General features: G+C 43.0%; 1 protein-coding gene across 3 annotated transcripts in view; it reads right to left on the bottom strand.

Moving 5' to 3' along the window:
* NCR3LG1 (natural killer cell cytotoxicity receptor 3 ligand 1) overlaps positions 1 to 10,233 on the bottom strand; it is a 24,159-nt gene extending 13,926 nt beyond the window's left edge. For all 3 annotated transcript variants that reach the window (XM_021925994.2, XM_021925993.2, XM_031653353.1), the window contains exons 1-2: positions 8,612 to 10,233; positions 3,729 to 4,079 (exon numbers count right to left, since the gene is read on the bottom strand). In XM_021925994.2, coding sequence (XP_021781686.2) covers positions 3,729 to 4,079; positions 8,612 to 8,681 — 421 coding nt within the window. In that variant the 5' untranslated portion in view covers positions 8,682 to 10,233. The remainder of the gene's footprint in view (positions 1 to 3,728; positions 4,080 to 8,611) is intronic.
* Positions 10,234 to 13,692: the final 3,459 nt, after the last annotated feature.

The following is a 13,692-nucleotide window of genomic DNA, read 5'->3' as shown; positions in this document are numbered from 1 at the left end:
AGAAACTGAATAGAAAGCCAGAAATGGATCCATACAAATATATTCAACTGATCTTTGACAAAGAAGCAAAGGCAATTCAATGGAGAAAGGACAGTCTTTTCAACAAATGATACTGGAACAATTAGGTGTTCATATGCAAAAAAAAAAAAAAATGCATATAGAATATAGACACAAACCTTACACTTTCCACAAAAATTAAAGTAAACTGCCTCATAGACCTAAACGTCAATGGTAAAACTATAAACCTTCTAGACAATAACATAGGAGAAAATCTAGGTAGCCTTGGGTTTGGTGATGAGCTTTAGGATACAATGTTAAGAGCATGATCCATGAAAGAAAAATGTAGTAAGTTCAACTTTTTAAAATTAAGAACTTCTGCTCTACAAAAGACATTGTTAAGACAATCAAAAGACAAGACACAGACTGTGAGAAAATATTTGTGAGACATCTATCTGATAAAGGCTTGTATCCAGAATGTACAAGGGACTCTTAAAACATAACAATTTTAAAAATGAGCCCAGTTAAAAAATAGGCAATCTGAACAAACATCTCATCAAAGAGGATATACAATTCCCAGTACTTTGGGAGGCCGAGACAGGCAGATCATTTGAGCCCAGGAGTTCAAGACCAGCCTGGGCAACATGACAAAACCCTATCTCTACAAAAAATACAAAAATTAGCCAGGCATGGAGATGTGCACCTGTAGTCCTAGCTACTTGGGAGGCTGAAACTTAGGAGAATCACCTGAGCCTGGGAAGTGAGCTGTAATCACACCACTGCACTCCAGCCTGGACGACCAATAAACACACACAAAAACAAGACATACGAATGGCAAGTAAGAACATGAAAAGATGTCCAACATTATGTCATTAGGGAACTGCTAATTAAAACAACAAATGAGATACCACTATATACTTACCAGAATGGCTAAAATCTGGGCCAAGTGTGGTGGCTCATGCATGTAATCTCAGTACTTTGGGAAGCTGAGGTGGGCAAATCACCTGAGGTCAGGAGTCCAAGACCAGCCTGGCCAACATGGTGAGATTCTGTCTCTACTGAAAATACAAAAATTAGCCAGGCATGGTGGCAGGCACCTGTAAGCCCAGCTACCTGGGAGGCTAAGGCAGGAGAATCACTTAAACCTGGGAGGTGGAGGTTGCAGTGATCCAAGGTCACACCACTGCACTCCAGTCTGGGCAACAGAGCGAGACTCTGTCTCAAAATAAATCTCCAAAAAAAAAAAAAAAAAAGGAATTGCCAAGAAGCACTGTACTCTAGTAGATAAAGTTGTTTCTTACGGGAGTACAGGTTAATAATTAAACAAATAAACAGAGTATGGTGGGTACAGGTTTCTCACTGTTGGAGTGGGAGTTTACAGATAAGCAAGAGAAGGATCTATGTGGTAATGGATTAAAGTTGGAGACATCAGTGAGAACAAATGTTTAATATAGGTACAGATGGTTACACATAGAAATATTTATAGATATGTATATATGCAGAGGTTAGTACACATACATATATTTCTTTGCTCTGTTGGCTGAGAGGATCTAGAATCCAATGATACCTCAGTAGCAAAAAGTACACTTAGTGTACTTGGTCTTGGTTTCTAATATCATTTTCCAATAAAAGGAACCAAAGTTTCTTGGAGTATTGGTTGGTTCTAGGACTAGAACCAGGAAATATACAAGAGAGGAAATATACAATATGAGTCTGGAGCATCTTATAGTGCCAAAAAGTAAAAAGTGCTTAAAATCAAACAAAATCCTTGATATGGATTTTCCAAAAATTAAATAAAACAAAAAATAAAATAATAAAATAAAACAAAATCTTACAATGATTGGGGTATGTCAATGTGACACAAGAGCCAAGCGAATGAGCTCCCAGTGGCCAAAGCTGGAACAATTTGAGAAAAAATAAAGTAGTACTGCATTATAACACAAAGTATAAAATAAATATCCTTGAATCCTTATTGATATCAATGATTGAATAAATTCATAAATAGGAGAAAAGAGATAAATCTCCCATGCAGAAGAATTCTTTAAAAAATTATGTAGATATTCCACCCCCAAGGAGGAAGAACATAAGTAACCCCCCACCTTAAGTGTGGGCTGCACAGAGTGACTTCCTTTCCAAGAGTACAGTATGAAAATAGGGGGAAGAGTAACTTTTCAGTAGAGAAACCAGACAAACACTACTTCAACTACATGGCCAAGGTCAACATCAACAGTCATAAGTCATGTGATTTGATGTGATGAAAATAGCAGTTTACCTCTGCAATGTTCCTCCAAAAACCCATAACCCCAAGTCCAATTATGAGGAAAACAGCAGACAAATCCTAATTGAGTGACATCTTGCAATATACCTGACCAATACCCTCACCAAACTGTTAAGGACATCAAAAATAAGGTCTAAGAAACTGTCACAGCAAAAAGGAGCCTAAGAACATATAACAATTAAATGCAATGTATTCTGATGGGATCCTAGAGCAGAAAAAGGACATTAGGTAAAAACTAAGGAAATAGGAATAAACTACAGACTTTAATTATAGTAAAATGTCAATATGGGTTCATTAATTATATCAAGGTACCAAACGAATGCAAGATGTTAATAATAGGGGAAATGGTATGCAAGATGAGAGTGATATGAGAACTCTCATACTATTTTTGCAATGTTTCTGTAAATCCAAAACTGTCCTAAAAAAAAAAAAATCTATTAATGTCTTTAAAAGCCACTGTTGGCCAGGCATGGTAGTTCATCCCTGTAATGCCAGCACATCGAGAGGCCAGGGCAGGAGGATCTCTTGAGGCCAGAAGTTGGAGACCAGCCTGGGCAACACAAGGCCCCATCTCTACAAAAGTGTAAAAATTAACCAGGCGTGGTGGCATGCACCCGAGGTCCTGGCTACTCAGGAGGCTGAGGCAGGAGGATCACCTGAGCCCTGGAGTTGAAGTGAGCTATGATTGTGCCATGCCCTCCAGCCTGGGCAACAGAGCGAGACCCTGTCTCCTATGTAGACCCTTTCTATAGATATATAAAGCCTGGAAGAACAGTGGCTATATATACGGCCATCCTCAGTTGGCTATATATAGAGCCACTGTCACTGTTATTCCTCTGTCAGTTGCAGAGGAAGTGAATCCTAATTAATATGCCTCTCACTCCCAAAATTACTATAGACAAAACATTCAAAGTCTTATGTACAATTATGGAGGGTCCATGCTGGACTGAATTACATCCTCCTAAAATTCTTATGTCCTCCCAGAATTCCCAGTATCTCTGAATGTGACTGTATTTAGAGATAGGTTATTTAAAGAGGCAATTAAGTTAAAAATGGGGTTATTAGGGTGGGCTCTGATCCAATATGATTGGTATCCTTATAAGAAGAGGAAATTAGGGCACAGATATTGGCACAAAGGAAAGACCATGTGAAGACACAGGGAGAAGATGGCCAGAGGAGAGAGGCTTCAGAAAAAAACCAATCCTGCTGACATCTTCATCTCAGACTTCTAGCCTCCAGAAGTGTGAGAAATAAACATCTGTTGTTTAAAGCTACCCAGTCAATGGTATTTTGTTATGGCAGCCTTAGCAAACTAATACAGCCACCAAGTTCATCCACGTATTATCAGACCATTTTATAATACAGGAAAGTGGAGCTCAAAGAGGTGTTTGGGTTTTGTTGTTGTTAACCCCAACACCATGGGAACTATAGGGCACTGCCCCGAGACACTCACCCACAACTTTAAGTTGAACCGTTCCCTGTGCCTTCAGAGGGGTGACAACCACCTCACATCGGTACTCTCCTGCTTCCTCCAGCTGGACTCCAGGCAGCTTCAGTGAGGCGTCCCCACTCTTCAGCCTCCATAGAGACACATTGGCTCCAGGTCGGAATGCCTTTTGGTGATCTCCAAAAAATTCAAAGACCTTGACTTCTTTGTCTAACGTCAGACTCTTCCGAAACCAGGTGATACCCATAGAAGTGATGTTGAGGGGTTGGGAATAAATGACTTTGCAGGATATGGTAACATTGTCATTCAGGCGTGTGGCCTGAATCCCCCTTGCCATCATCTCCACTTTCAGATCACCTGTGGCAATAAGAGAACACAATGTTCAGTTTTTCAATTTATGAACAAGTTTTTGGGATGTGCTATGGACTGAATGCTGGAGTCCTCCAAAATTCATATTGAGGCCTGACTCCCAGTGTGATGGTATCTGGAGGCAGGGCCTTTGGGAAGTGATTAGGTCATAAGGGGAGAGTCCTCATGAATGGGATTAGTGCCCTTACAAGAAAAGACATGAGGCAGGGCACGGTGGCTCACACCTGTAATCCCAGCACTTTGGGAGGCTGAGGCAGGTGGATCGTGAGGTCAGGAGATTGAGACCATCCTGGCTAACATGGTGAAGTCCCATCTCTACTAAAAATACAAAAAATTACCCAAGTGTGGTGGCAGGTGCCTGTAATCCCAGCTACTCAGGAGGCTGAGGCAGGAGAATTGCTTGAACCCAGGAGGCAGACGTTGCAGTGAGCCAAGATCGTGCCACTGCACTCTAACCTGGGTGACAGAGTGAGATTCTGTCTCAAAAAAAAAAAAAAAAAAAAAACAAAAAAAAAAAAAACCAAAAAAAAAACAAAAAAGAAAGAAAGAAAGAAAAAGACAAGACATGAGGCTGGGCCTGGTGGTTCACACCTATAATCCCAGCACTTTGAGAGTCTGAGGCCAGAGGATTGCTTGAGCCCAGGAGTTCTGGACCAGACTAGGCAATATAATGGGACCTTGTCTCTACAAAAAAATAAAAATAAATTAGCCCAGCATGGTGGTTAGCACCTGTAGTCCCAGCTACTTGGGAGGCTGAGGTAGGAGGATCCCTTGTGCCCAGAAGTTCAAGGCTGCAGTCAGTTGTGATAATGCCACTGCACTCTAGCCTGGATGACAGAGTGAGACACTGTCTCAAAAATAAATAAATAAATAAATAGATAAATAAATGAAGACAAGACAGAGAGATATGTCTCTCTCCCCCATGTAAAGATACAGCAAACCAGAAATGAGGCTCTCACCAGAAACCAGATCATCCACACCTTCATCTTGGACTTCCCAGCCTCCAAAACGAGAAAAAAATTTCTGTTTAAGCCACACAGTATATATCTGTTATGGCAGCCTGGCAAGACTAAGACAGGACATTTTTCCATTTCATTTATTTAGATCTTAAATTTCTTTCAGCAATATTTTACAGTTTCCAGAGTATATACTTTCTGTTTCTTTTGTTACATTTGCTCATAAGTATTTTACTCTTTTTGATGCTATTGTAAAGAGAATTTTCTCTTTTTTTGATGTTTTCCGATTTATTTATTTAGAGATAGGGTCTTGCTGTGTCACCCAGGCTGGAGTGCAGTGGTGCTATCACTGCTCATTGCAGCCTCCACCTCCTAGGCTCAAGTGAACCTCCTGCCTCAGCCTCCCAAGTAGTTGGGACTACAGGCACACGCCACCACACTCAGCTAATTTTTTGATTTTTTGTAGAGATGGAGACTTACTAAGTTGCCCAGGCTGGTCTCCAACTCCTGGGCTCAAGCAATCCTCCCACTGCCTCCTCAAGTGTTTGAATTACAGGTATGAGCCACTGCGACTGGCTAGATGTTTTCTATTTTAGAACAGTAGGTTGCCAGCAAGTTTACGCTTACACCAATCCAACAAAAAGTGCAAGGACAGTTCAAAATATTACATTTGCTGTTTCAAAGAAGAGTGCAACTCCAAAGAAGTCAGACTCATTACTAACAATGCAGAGCTAGACATCAATATTTAGATAAATGTCAGAAACCGAATTCCCCTTGTTGCCATCAAACATGTCCTTTCATTAGTCACACCCAACATATCCAAATAAAGTTTTCAAAATTAATGTTAACAAAAAAATGTATCCAAAAACCTGCCAACTTACTCAAATGTTTGTGCAAGTCTATTTTTAAAAATAATACATTAGGCAAACATGGTGACAAGCTTTATGTTCTATGTATCAAGGCAAAAACAGACTTGACCTACAAAATGAAGATAGGGTCAACCGTAACCAAAAAACAGTATGCTTCCCCCTGGTGGCCAACCAAAGAATGGAGGAGCCAAGGATAGGAGAGAAATAGCCAGGCCACCTAGTTCTATTGTCACTCTTATAAATGAAAAGAGACTACCAAAAAAAAAAAAAGAATTGGGGGGTCGGAGGGGGAGGGGAAAATACCAAAACACTAACATGTGCTTAAAAGGAATACAAACCTGAGTGCCAGACTACATAAATTTAAAAGATTTAAATCAACAAATCAAAATTTAGAAGGCAAATTTGGGAAACGTCTATTTTCAGAGCGCCCAAGCGCTCACCCCGGACCTCCATGTATTTTCATTTAAAGGTACAGAGTTTAGTACCTTAATAACAGCTTAAGAGCATTCCTCTTTTTCAAGGACTAGATCCTTGGAATTTTCTGCAGTCTTGTTTCCAAGGAAAAGCATCTATGCATTTATCTTCTCAAATCAACTAGTGGTATAACCTGCATAGAGAATCTCCCGTTCTAGAGCCCTCCAACCAGGGAGGATTGTTAACTACAGCTTTACAAATTGCTCTTTTGAACTTCATTTCTGAAATAAAACCTAACGTTCTTTAAAACATTTTCTATATCAACAACCTTTAAAGACAGTCTCATATAAAGACGGGCTAGAATATCTTGCATTAAAATCTGACGAATTCCTTTGTCTGATTGGATTTTTTTTTTCTTGTACCACTTTAAATTTGCTTCCACACAGAATAACAGCCCGGGAAATAGATGTTCCATTCTAAGGTGTAGGGATTTCTTGTGGGCGGAAATGATTTGTTACGCGCAAGCTTCCGATGGTTTTCAATTTCACAGTCTCTTCCGGTGCCGAAGTCCAGCACCAACGCCTGGTTCTGGGGTCCGACCGTCATGCAGCGGCCGCCTCACTCCTCGTGGCTGGATGAGCCCGAACTAGCTTCCTCCCAGGAGCTGCTGCTGCTGCCACTAAAGCGCCGCCGCACAGCCAAACGGCGTTCCTTCCTCTCCGCTTCCCAGAGACCGCGCGGCCCTTCTCCACCACCGCTAGCATCCGCGGGGACGAGGACCGGACGAAAGTGGCTGGCACCCGAGGCTCCTGAGGAGGGGGCGCCGGGCCCGGGTGGGCGCGGCGGGAGCCCCCAGGCGCCACTTCGAGCTCGAGGAGACCCAGACTGAGGGCGTGGAAGCGCTTCCAGCCACCAGCGCCGAGTCCAGCGCAAATTTGGCTTTCGTCGCCGCCCACACTTCACTCGGAACTGTCTTATTTTAACATTGCTCATTGCAAATGTATAGAAATGCTATTCCCTCGTTTTTATTTTCATTTCCCTCTCCCATTGGGCAGTCATTCTAAGGTGTTTAACATACATTTTTGTTCTCTTTAAGGCTGTATCTTCTGTTTCTCGAACTGTGGAAAGGGTATTACATTGTATGTCCACTGCTTGGCTCTTTGCCTTCAATATCCGTTCACGCTGCTCGGCAAGCAGCAAGGGCGTGGTGTGAAGCTGCCGCCCAGCGCTCCACGGTGAGGTCCACACGCGGCTCGCCTCCACCTGCAGTGACTTGGGGCGCCCAGAGCGCGCCTCCGGTATTCCTACATTCCCCCTCCAGCACCTGGTACCCAGGAGCGTATTGTGGCCAGCCTAGTAAGGGTCAAGCAGCATCTTGTTGTTTAATTGCCATTCTTCTAGTTAGAAATGAGTTTAAATATCTCTACATACGCGTTTCAGCCTTGTAGTCTCCTGTTTAAGTTAACGCAGAACATTCCCATACGAGTTCCCAAAAAAGTAAGAGAACTTTTGAAGGTTACCTCAAGATCAAAACACTCCCCTCCCTCTCTCAATAAAGACCTTACTTAGCAAAGCCAGGAGGACCCACTGATACGCGGATGAATCATTTTCCTATTTTCCCCATTCCCTGATTTTCTTCTCTGCTCCGACCCCTTGGATGATGCAAGAAAGGACCAGATTACCGAGGCACCGAGTGCGCGACATCCAAGGAAGCACCGTTTCCGCTCGCACAGGTGCCGACCCCGCACAGGGCAGGCCTTCAATATCAACCTGTTGCATCCGGGACTCCGCAGCTCACAAAGGAGGGGCGCTTGAAAATAGAGCCTCCAGGCCCGGCGCGGTGGCTCCCGCCTGTAATCCCAGCACTTTTTAAGGCCGACGGGGGTGGATCACGAGGTCAAGGAGATCGAGACCATCTTGGCTAACATGGTGAAACCCCGTCTCTACTAAAACTACAAAAAATTAGCCGGTCGTGGTAGCGGGCGCCCGTAGTCCCAGCTACTCGGGAGGCTGAGGCAGGAGAATGGCGTGAACCTGGGAGGCGGAGCTTGGAGTCAGCCGAGGTCGCGCCACTGCACTCCAGCCTGGGCGAGAGCGACACTCCGTCTCAAAAAAAAAAAGAAAAGAAAAGAAAAGAAAAAGAAAAGAAAATAGAGCCCCCAGCCCCCAGGACGTCGCGGTCCCCTGGAGGGGCGCTAGGGAGCCAACCGCAAGGACCCTCTGGCGCCAGGCGCCTCCGCCCCAGCCCACCCCAGCCGCCTCCACCCCAGCCGCCCCCTACCTGCGGTCATCAGTGCGCACCACAGAAGCCCGAGCGCCGCGCACGCGGAGGAGGCAGCACTCCACGCCATCGCCACGGCAGCAGCTCTGGAATTGTTTTCGCCGAGTGGGACCAGGCGGCCCGGTAAAAACCAAGGGCCGGGGGAGCCCTCTGTTGCGTGAAGAGTTGACGGAGACACAGCCGAGATTTCCAGCCGGTGCTTTCGCACATCCCACTTCTTCGGAAGTCGCCGGGATTTCCAGGGTTCGCACTGCAGGAAGCCAGGCGCGTGACCAGCCCCGCCCGCGCCTCACTTTCGCGCCAGGGCGCGCACCGGCCGGAGAAGCCTACCTCGTCCCCGCCCACGGCACAAGGTTGCGCGGTTACAGCCCCGGTGCCTCTCGCGAGCGGCTCTGCAGTCCAGGACTCTGGGCATCCTCTGAGTTCGCTTAGTAAATTGAGGCCGGGATCCAAGTGGCCCGGGGCGCTGCTCTAAGGAGGATGCTGACCGCAGTCAGTGATTGCGAGAGCAGGTGCACGCGTCCAGAGAGATATCTTACCGTTGGCACGATAAACTTACATTACTTTAAAAACCAAAAGCAACAAAACCTTAGCATTGAGTCGAAAGCCAAATTAAATCCCCAGGACGACTCAGCTAAACGCCTGAAGGTGGCCCTTAATTTCCCATTTCTACTAACCAAGAAGTGGTTTGCGACCTCCTGAAGCAAACCCAAATATTTTCATTCGCTGTTTACCACCTCTAGACCAGTTTTTAAATCAATTTAACCGCAAAGTTCAGAACCCAAGTGGCACTGTAAAGTGTGTGCATTTGTAACGCACAACCTGCATTCTTTCCCCAGCAACCTGCATTCCATTTGTCTCATTGACCCTACTGCATTTTTCCTTCGCATCATTAAAAAGGATGTAATGTACAGAAGAGCACAGACAGACCTAAACTCCAATGCCAGTCATGCCATCTGCTGATTATAGGACAGTGGGTAAGTGACCTCATAGCCCCAGCCTGTTTACACATCTCTAAAACTGAGAAAAAGCAGGGTTAGAGATACTGTCACTGACTAAGCAAATAGTCACATCCTCACTTATCTGCAGAACAGAGTACATGCATAAAGAGCCCAGAAGTGAGAGATGCGCAGAGGGCCCACAGTGGCAGCAACTAGCTGAGGGGCCTTCAGATTGCAGCTTTCCGGACCACCGTTGTAACAGGTAGAGATGTGCAAGGTTAAGTCTGGCTATTGCATTTTAAAAACCTAAATTATACCTCTTCTCAACCTCTGCCTCCTCCAAGGAACCTTACCTGAGGAGACATCCTTGTCTGGTATTAGTGACATCATTAAATAACATTTCCAATGGAGGTATATGATGACTCCTTATACATGCCCAGAATAGTGATTCACAAAGTTGTGACACATACACGTGACTCTGTAGAAATTATCAAATTACACTTTTGGTAATTTTACTGTTTTAGTAATTTTTTGGTACCCTTTTTACTCTAAAGGGTAAAACTGGCAGGTTTCTCCATTTATATTTCGTTAGAATGAAAAGTCATTACCTGTGTTTTCATTTTTACTAATATCACATCTATCTGAACACGTCTTTTGTGTGTGTGTGTGTGTGTGTGTGTGTGTGTGTGAGACAGAGTCTCGTTCTATTGCCCAGGCTGGAGTGCAGTGGTGCGATCTTAGCTCACTGCAACCTCTGCCTCCCCGGTTCAAGAGATTCTTGTGCGTCAGCCTCCCAAGTAGCAGGGATTACAGGTGCCTGCCACCACGCCCGGCTAATTTTTGTATTTTTAGTAGAGACAGGGTTTCACCATGTTGACCAGGCTAGTCTTAAACTCCTGACCTCAAGTGATCCACCCACCTCGGCCTCCCAAAGTGCTGGGATCACAGACATGAGCCACCACGCCCAGCCTGAACATGTCTTTTAATACTTTTGCCAAGTTTTCATTCAACCCTAAAGCACACAGCAGATGCCTCACAATGCTTCTCAAACAAAACAAGCATATATCCTCAGGAATTATTTATGGAAACCTCTGACTTTCTATGTTCTTTATTGGTGCATAGTATTCACAGTATTCAAATGCTGGTTGACACTGAGGTCATTTATATGACACATTACATCCAACTTCCTGTTGGAATATCACATACAATTTTGGAACCATATTGTAACACACATTGAAAATATCCAACAAGCAATCAGAATGGTAAATAAGGGACATTCACCCAAAGACATGTATCCAGGGACAGTATGGCAGAGACTGCTATTTGTCAACCAATATCTATTTTCCCCTTTTTCCTTGAAAAAGGCCTCCAATGTTTTCCTGGGCACAGGGATCTCCAAAATAAAAGACTGCATTTCCTAACCACTCTGGAGCTAAATGTGGCCATATGACCAAGTTCTGGCCAAAGTAATATAAATGGAAATGTTCTGTGTGACTTCTGGGAAATGTCCTTAAAGGGAAGGAAAATGATCTTCTTTTCCCCTTCCTTTTTATGACAGCAGGATAGCACATGTAATGCCTAGAGCTTGAGCAGACATCTTGCACCACAATGTGGAAACCATGCACTAGGACAAGGGGACAGCAAAAGAGAAGGGTTCTGGGTCCCTGATGACTCGTGAAACCTCTACCAGCTTTAGAATGACACTTCTGGACCTGTGGAACATAAGAAGCAAAGTCAGTATGCTACTCTTATTTAAAATGTTCTCATTTTCAGCGGAACCTAATCCTAATCACTACAAATGAGTAAAGGAGCTGAGCCCGTTTTGCTTGGAGTAGCTTGGGGGTTTAAGACATGGTACCAGTCTTGTAAGTCTCTGAAAAGCAAACACCTACGTATGTGAGTACACGTTAGGTGATGTTCTTGAAGGCAAAAGCAAGTTGGAGAGAGATTTTGGCTCAGTATAAGAAAAGCTTTCTGCTGGGTGTGGTGGCTCATGCCTGTACAGCCTGGGTGACAGAGACCCTGTCTCAAAACAACAACAAAACAAACAAAAAAACAAAAACAAAACACACCTCATTCTAGACCAGTGTTGTTCCAAGTAGCTGTGCTGAAGGACTCTTTTTAAAAGTGTCCAACCTGGCCAGGCATGCTGGCTGATCCACTTTGGAAGGCAGAGACAGGACGACTGCTTGAGGGCAACAGTTCAAGACCAAACTGGCCAACATAGCAAGATCCTGTCTCTACTATTTTTTTTTAAATTCTAAAAAATGAAAGTAAATACAAATAAAAAATAAGTGTCCAACCCATGAAGAACTGTCATTTTGTAAAATAAAAATGAATTACTAGAGAAATGAAATAAAAAGACATAAAAATACAAGCCCTCAATTTTTATTCTTAGATTCAACAGACATAAAATTATTTTTGAATTGCTATAAAAGTTTCCAATATCATGAGTAATGTTGGTTGGCCTCCTCACCATTAGGTAACAGCCAGGCGTAGACCAGCACCAGTCACAGACCACACTGTGAGAAAAACCAGTCTAGACAAATGCAGATTGAGAGCCATTCTATAAAACAAATGACCTGTACTCAAAAAATGGCAATGTCATGAAAGACAAAATAAAACTGAGGAGCCATTCCAGATCAAAGGAAATTAAAGAGACCTGACAACAAAATCCAACACACAAATCCTGGATCATGAAAAAATTATTACAAAGGACAGTATTAAGACAATTGGTAAAATTTGAATATGGACTATACATTAGATTAATAGTATTGTAACAATGTTAAGTTTCCCAAATTCGATAATTATATGATGGTTATGAGAAAAAAAATCTTTGTTCATAAGAGATGCTCACTCACATATTTAGGGTAAGGGATCACAATGTTTGCAGCTTAATTCTGAAATGCTTCAGTCAAACAAAGAATTGGACAGAAAGAGTGAAAGCAAGGTATACTAGAATTTGTGAAAGGAAAATATTTTGGGCCCCCAAAATCACTAAGGAAAACTCAAGCTGAAAAACTGCTTAGGGCAAACCTGCTTCCGGTTGTATTCAGTCACTCCTCTGCTCACTGAGATAGATGCATATCTGACTTGCCTCCTTTGGAAAGGTAGAAACTCTAAATCAGAAACTCAAAAGAATGTAACCCTTTGTGTATCACCCGTGACCTGGAAGCTCCCACTGCACTTACAGCCTTCCTGCCTTTGCTTCAAGTTGTCCTGCCTTTCCAGGCCAAACCAATGCACTTCTTACATATATTGATTGATGTCTCACATCTCCCTAAATGTATAAAACCAAGCTGTGCCCCGACCACCTTGGGCACATGTCGTCAGGACTTTCTGAGGCTGTGTCATGGCCATGTCCTCAACTTTGGCAAAATAAACTTTCTAAATTAACTGAGACCTGTCTCAAATTTTCAGGGTTCACAAATTCATTATACTATTGTTGCAATGATTTTTTTCAAAATAACAAACACATACAAAAATAAATGCAATGTGTGATCCCAGATTGGATCTTAGCCCAGAAAAGATTTATAGTAGAGTAACTGGCAAAATTTGCAGATTAGTTTATAAATTGTATCAATGTTAATTTCCTGATTGTAATACCTTTACTGTAGTTATATAACATGTTAATATTTGAGGAAGCTAGGTGAAAGGCATATGGGAATTCTTTATACTATTTTTGCAAATTTTTTGTAAGGCTAAAATTATTTAAAGTTGGGCAGCTAAAACTCCTAACACCCAGTCCAGGACTTTCCACTATACCAACATCATGGACTCTGTCAATGTGCTATCTTACTAAATGGTTCTTGAATTTAAATGGAAATATTTATTTATCATACAACACTGGAGGGTAGGGAGTGTGGTTATAAATGCTCTCAATGACATCTAAATGCTTATTAGACTCTTCATAACATCAGCCAGGTTTCCTCTCCATTATGGATTCTCTAATGTTGAAAAAGAGTGAGGTGCTTTTCTACATGATTTGCCACTGGTTCCCAAACTTGTCTGCATATTAGAATCACCTGGAGATGGGACCCAGGTACCAATATTTTTTATATCTCTTAGGTGATTTCAATATGCATACAAGCCTGGAAACCACTGTGATTTCCACTTCAATGCTATCACTGGAAGACTTGA

Source organism: Papio anubis, chromosome 12 (assembly GCF_008728515.1).
Source record: "Papio anubis isolate 15944 chromosome 12, Panubis1.0, whole genome shotgun sequence".
Lineage (NCBI taxonomy): Eukaryota > Metazoa > Chordata > Mammalia > Primates > Cercopithecidae > Papio > Papio anubis.
The sequence above is the reverse complement of the archived record's forward strand: the minus strand, read 5'-3'. Positions and strand labels throughout refer to the sequence as shown.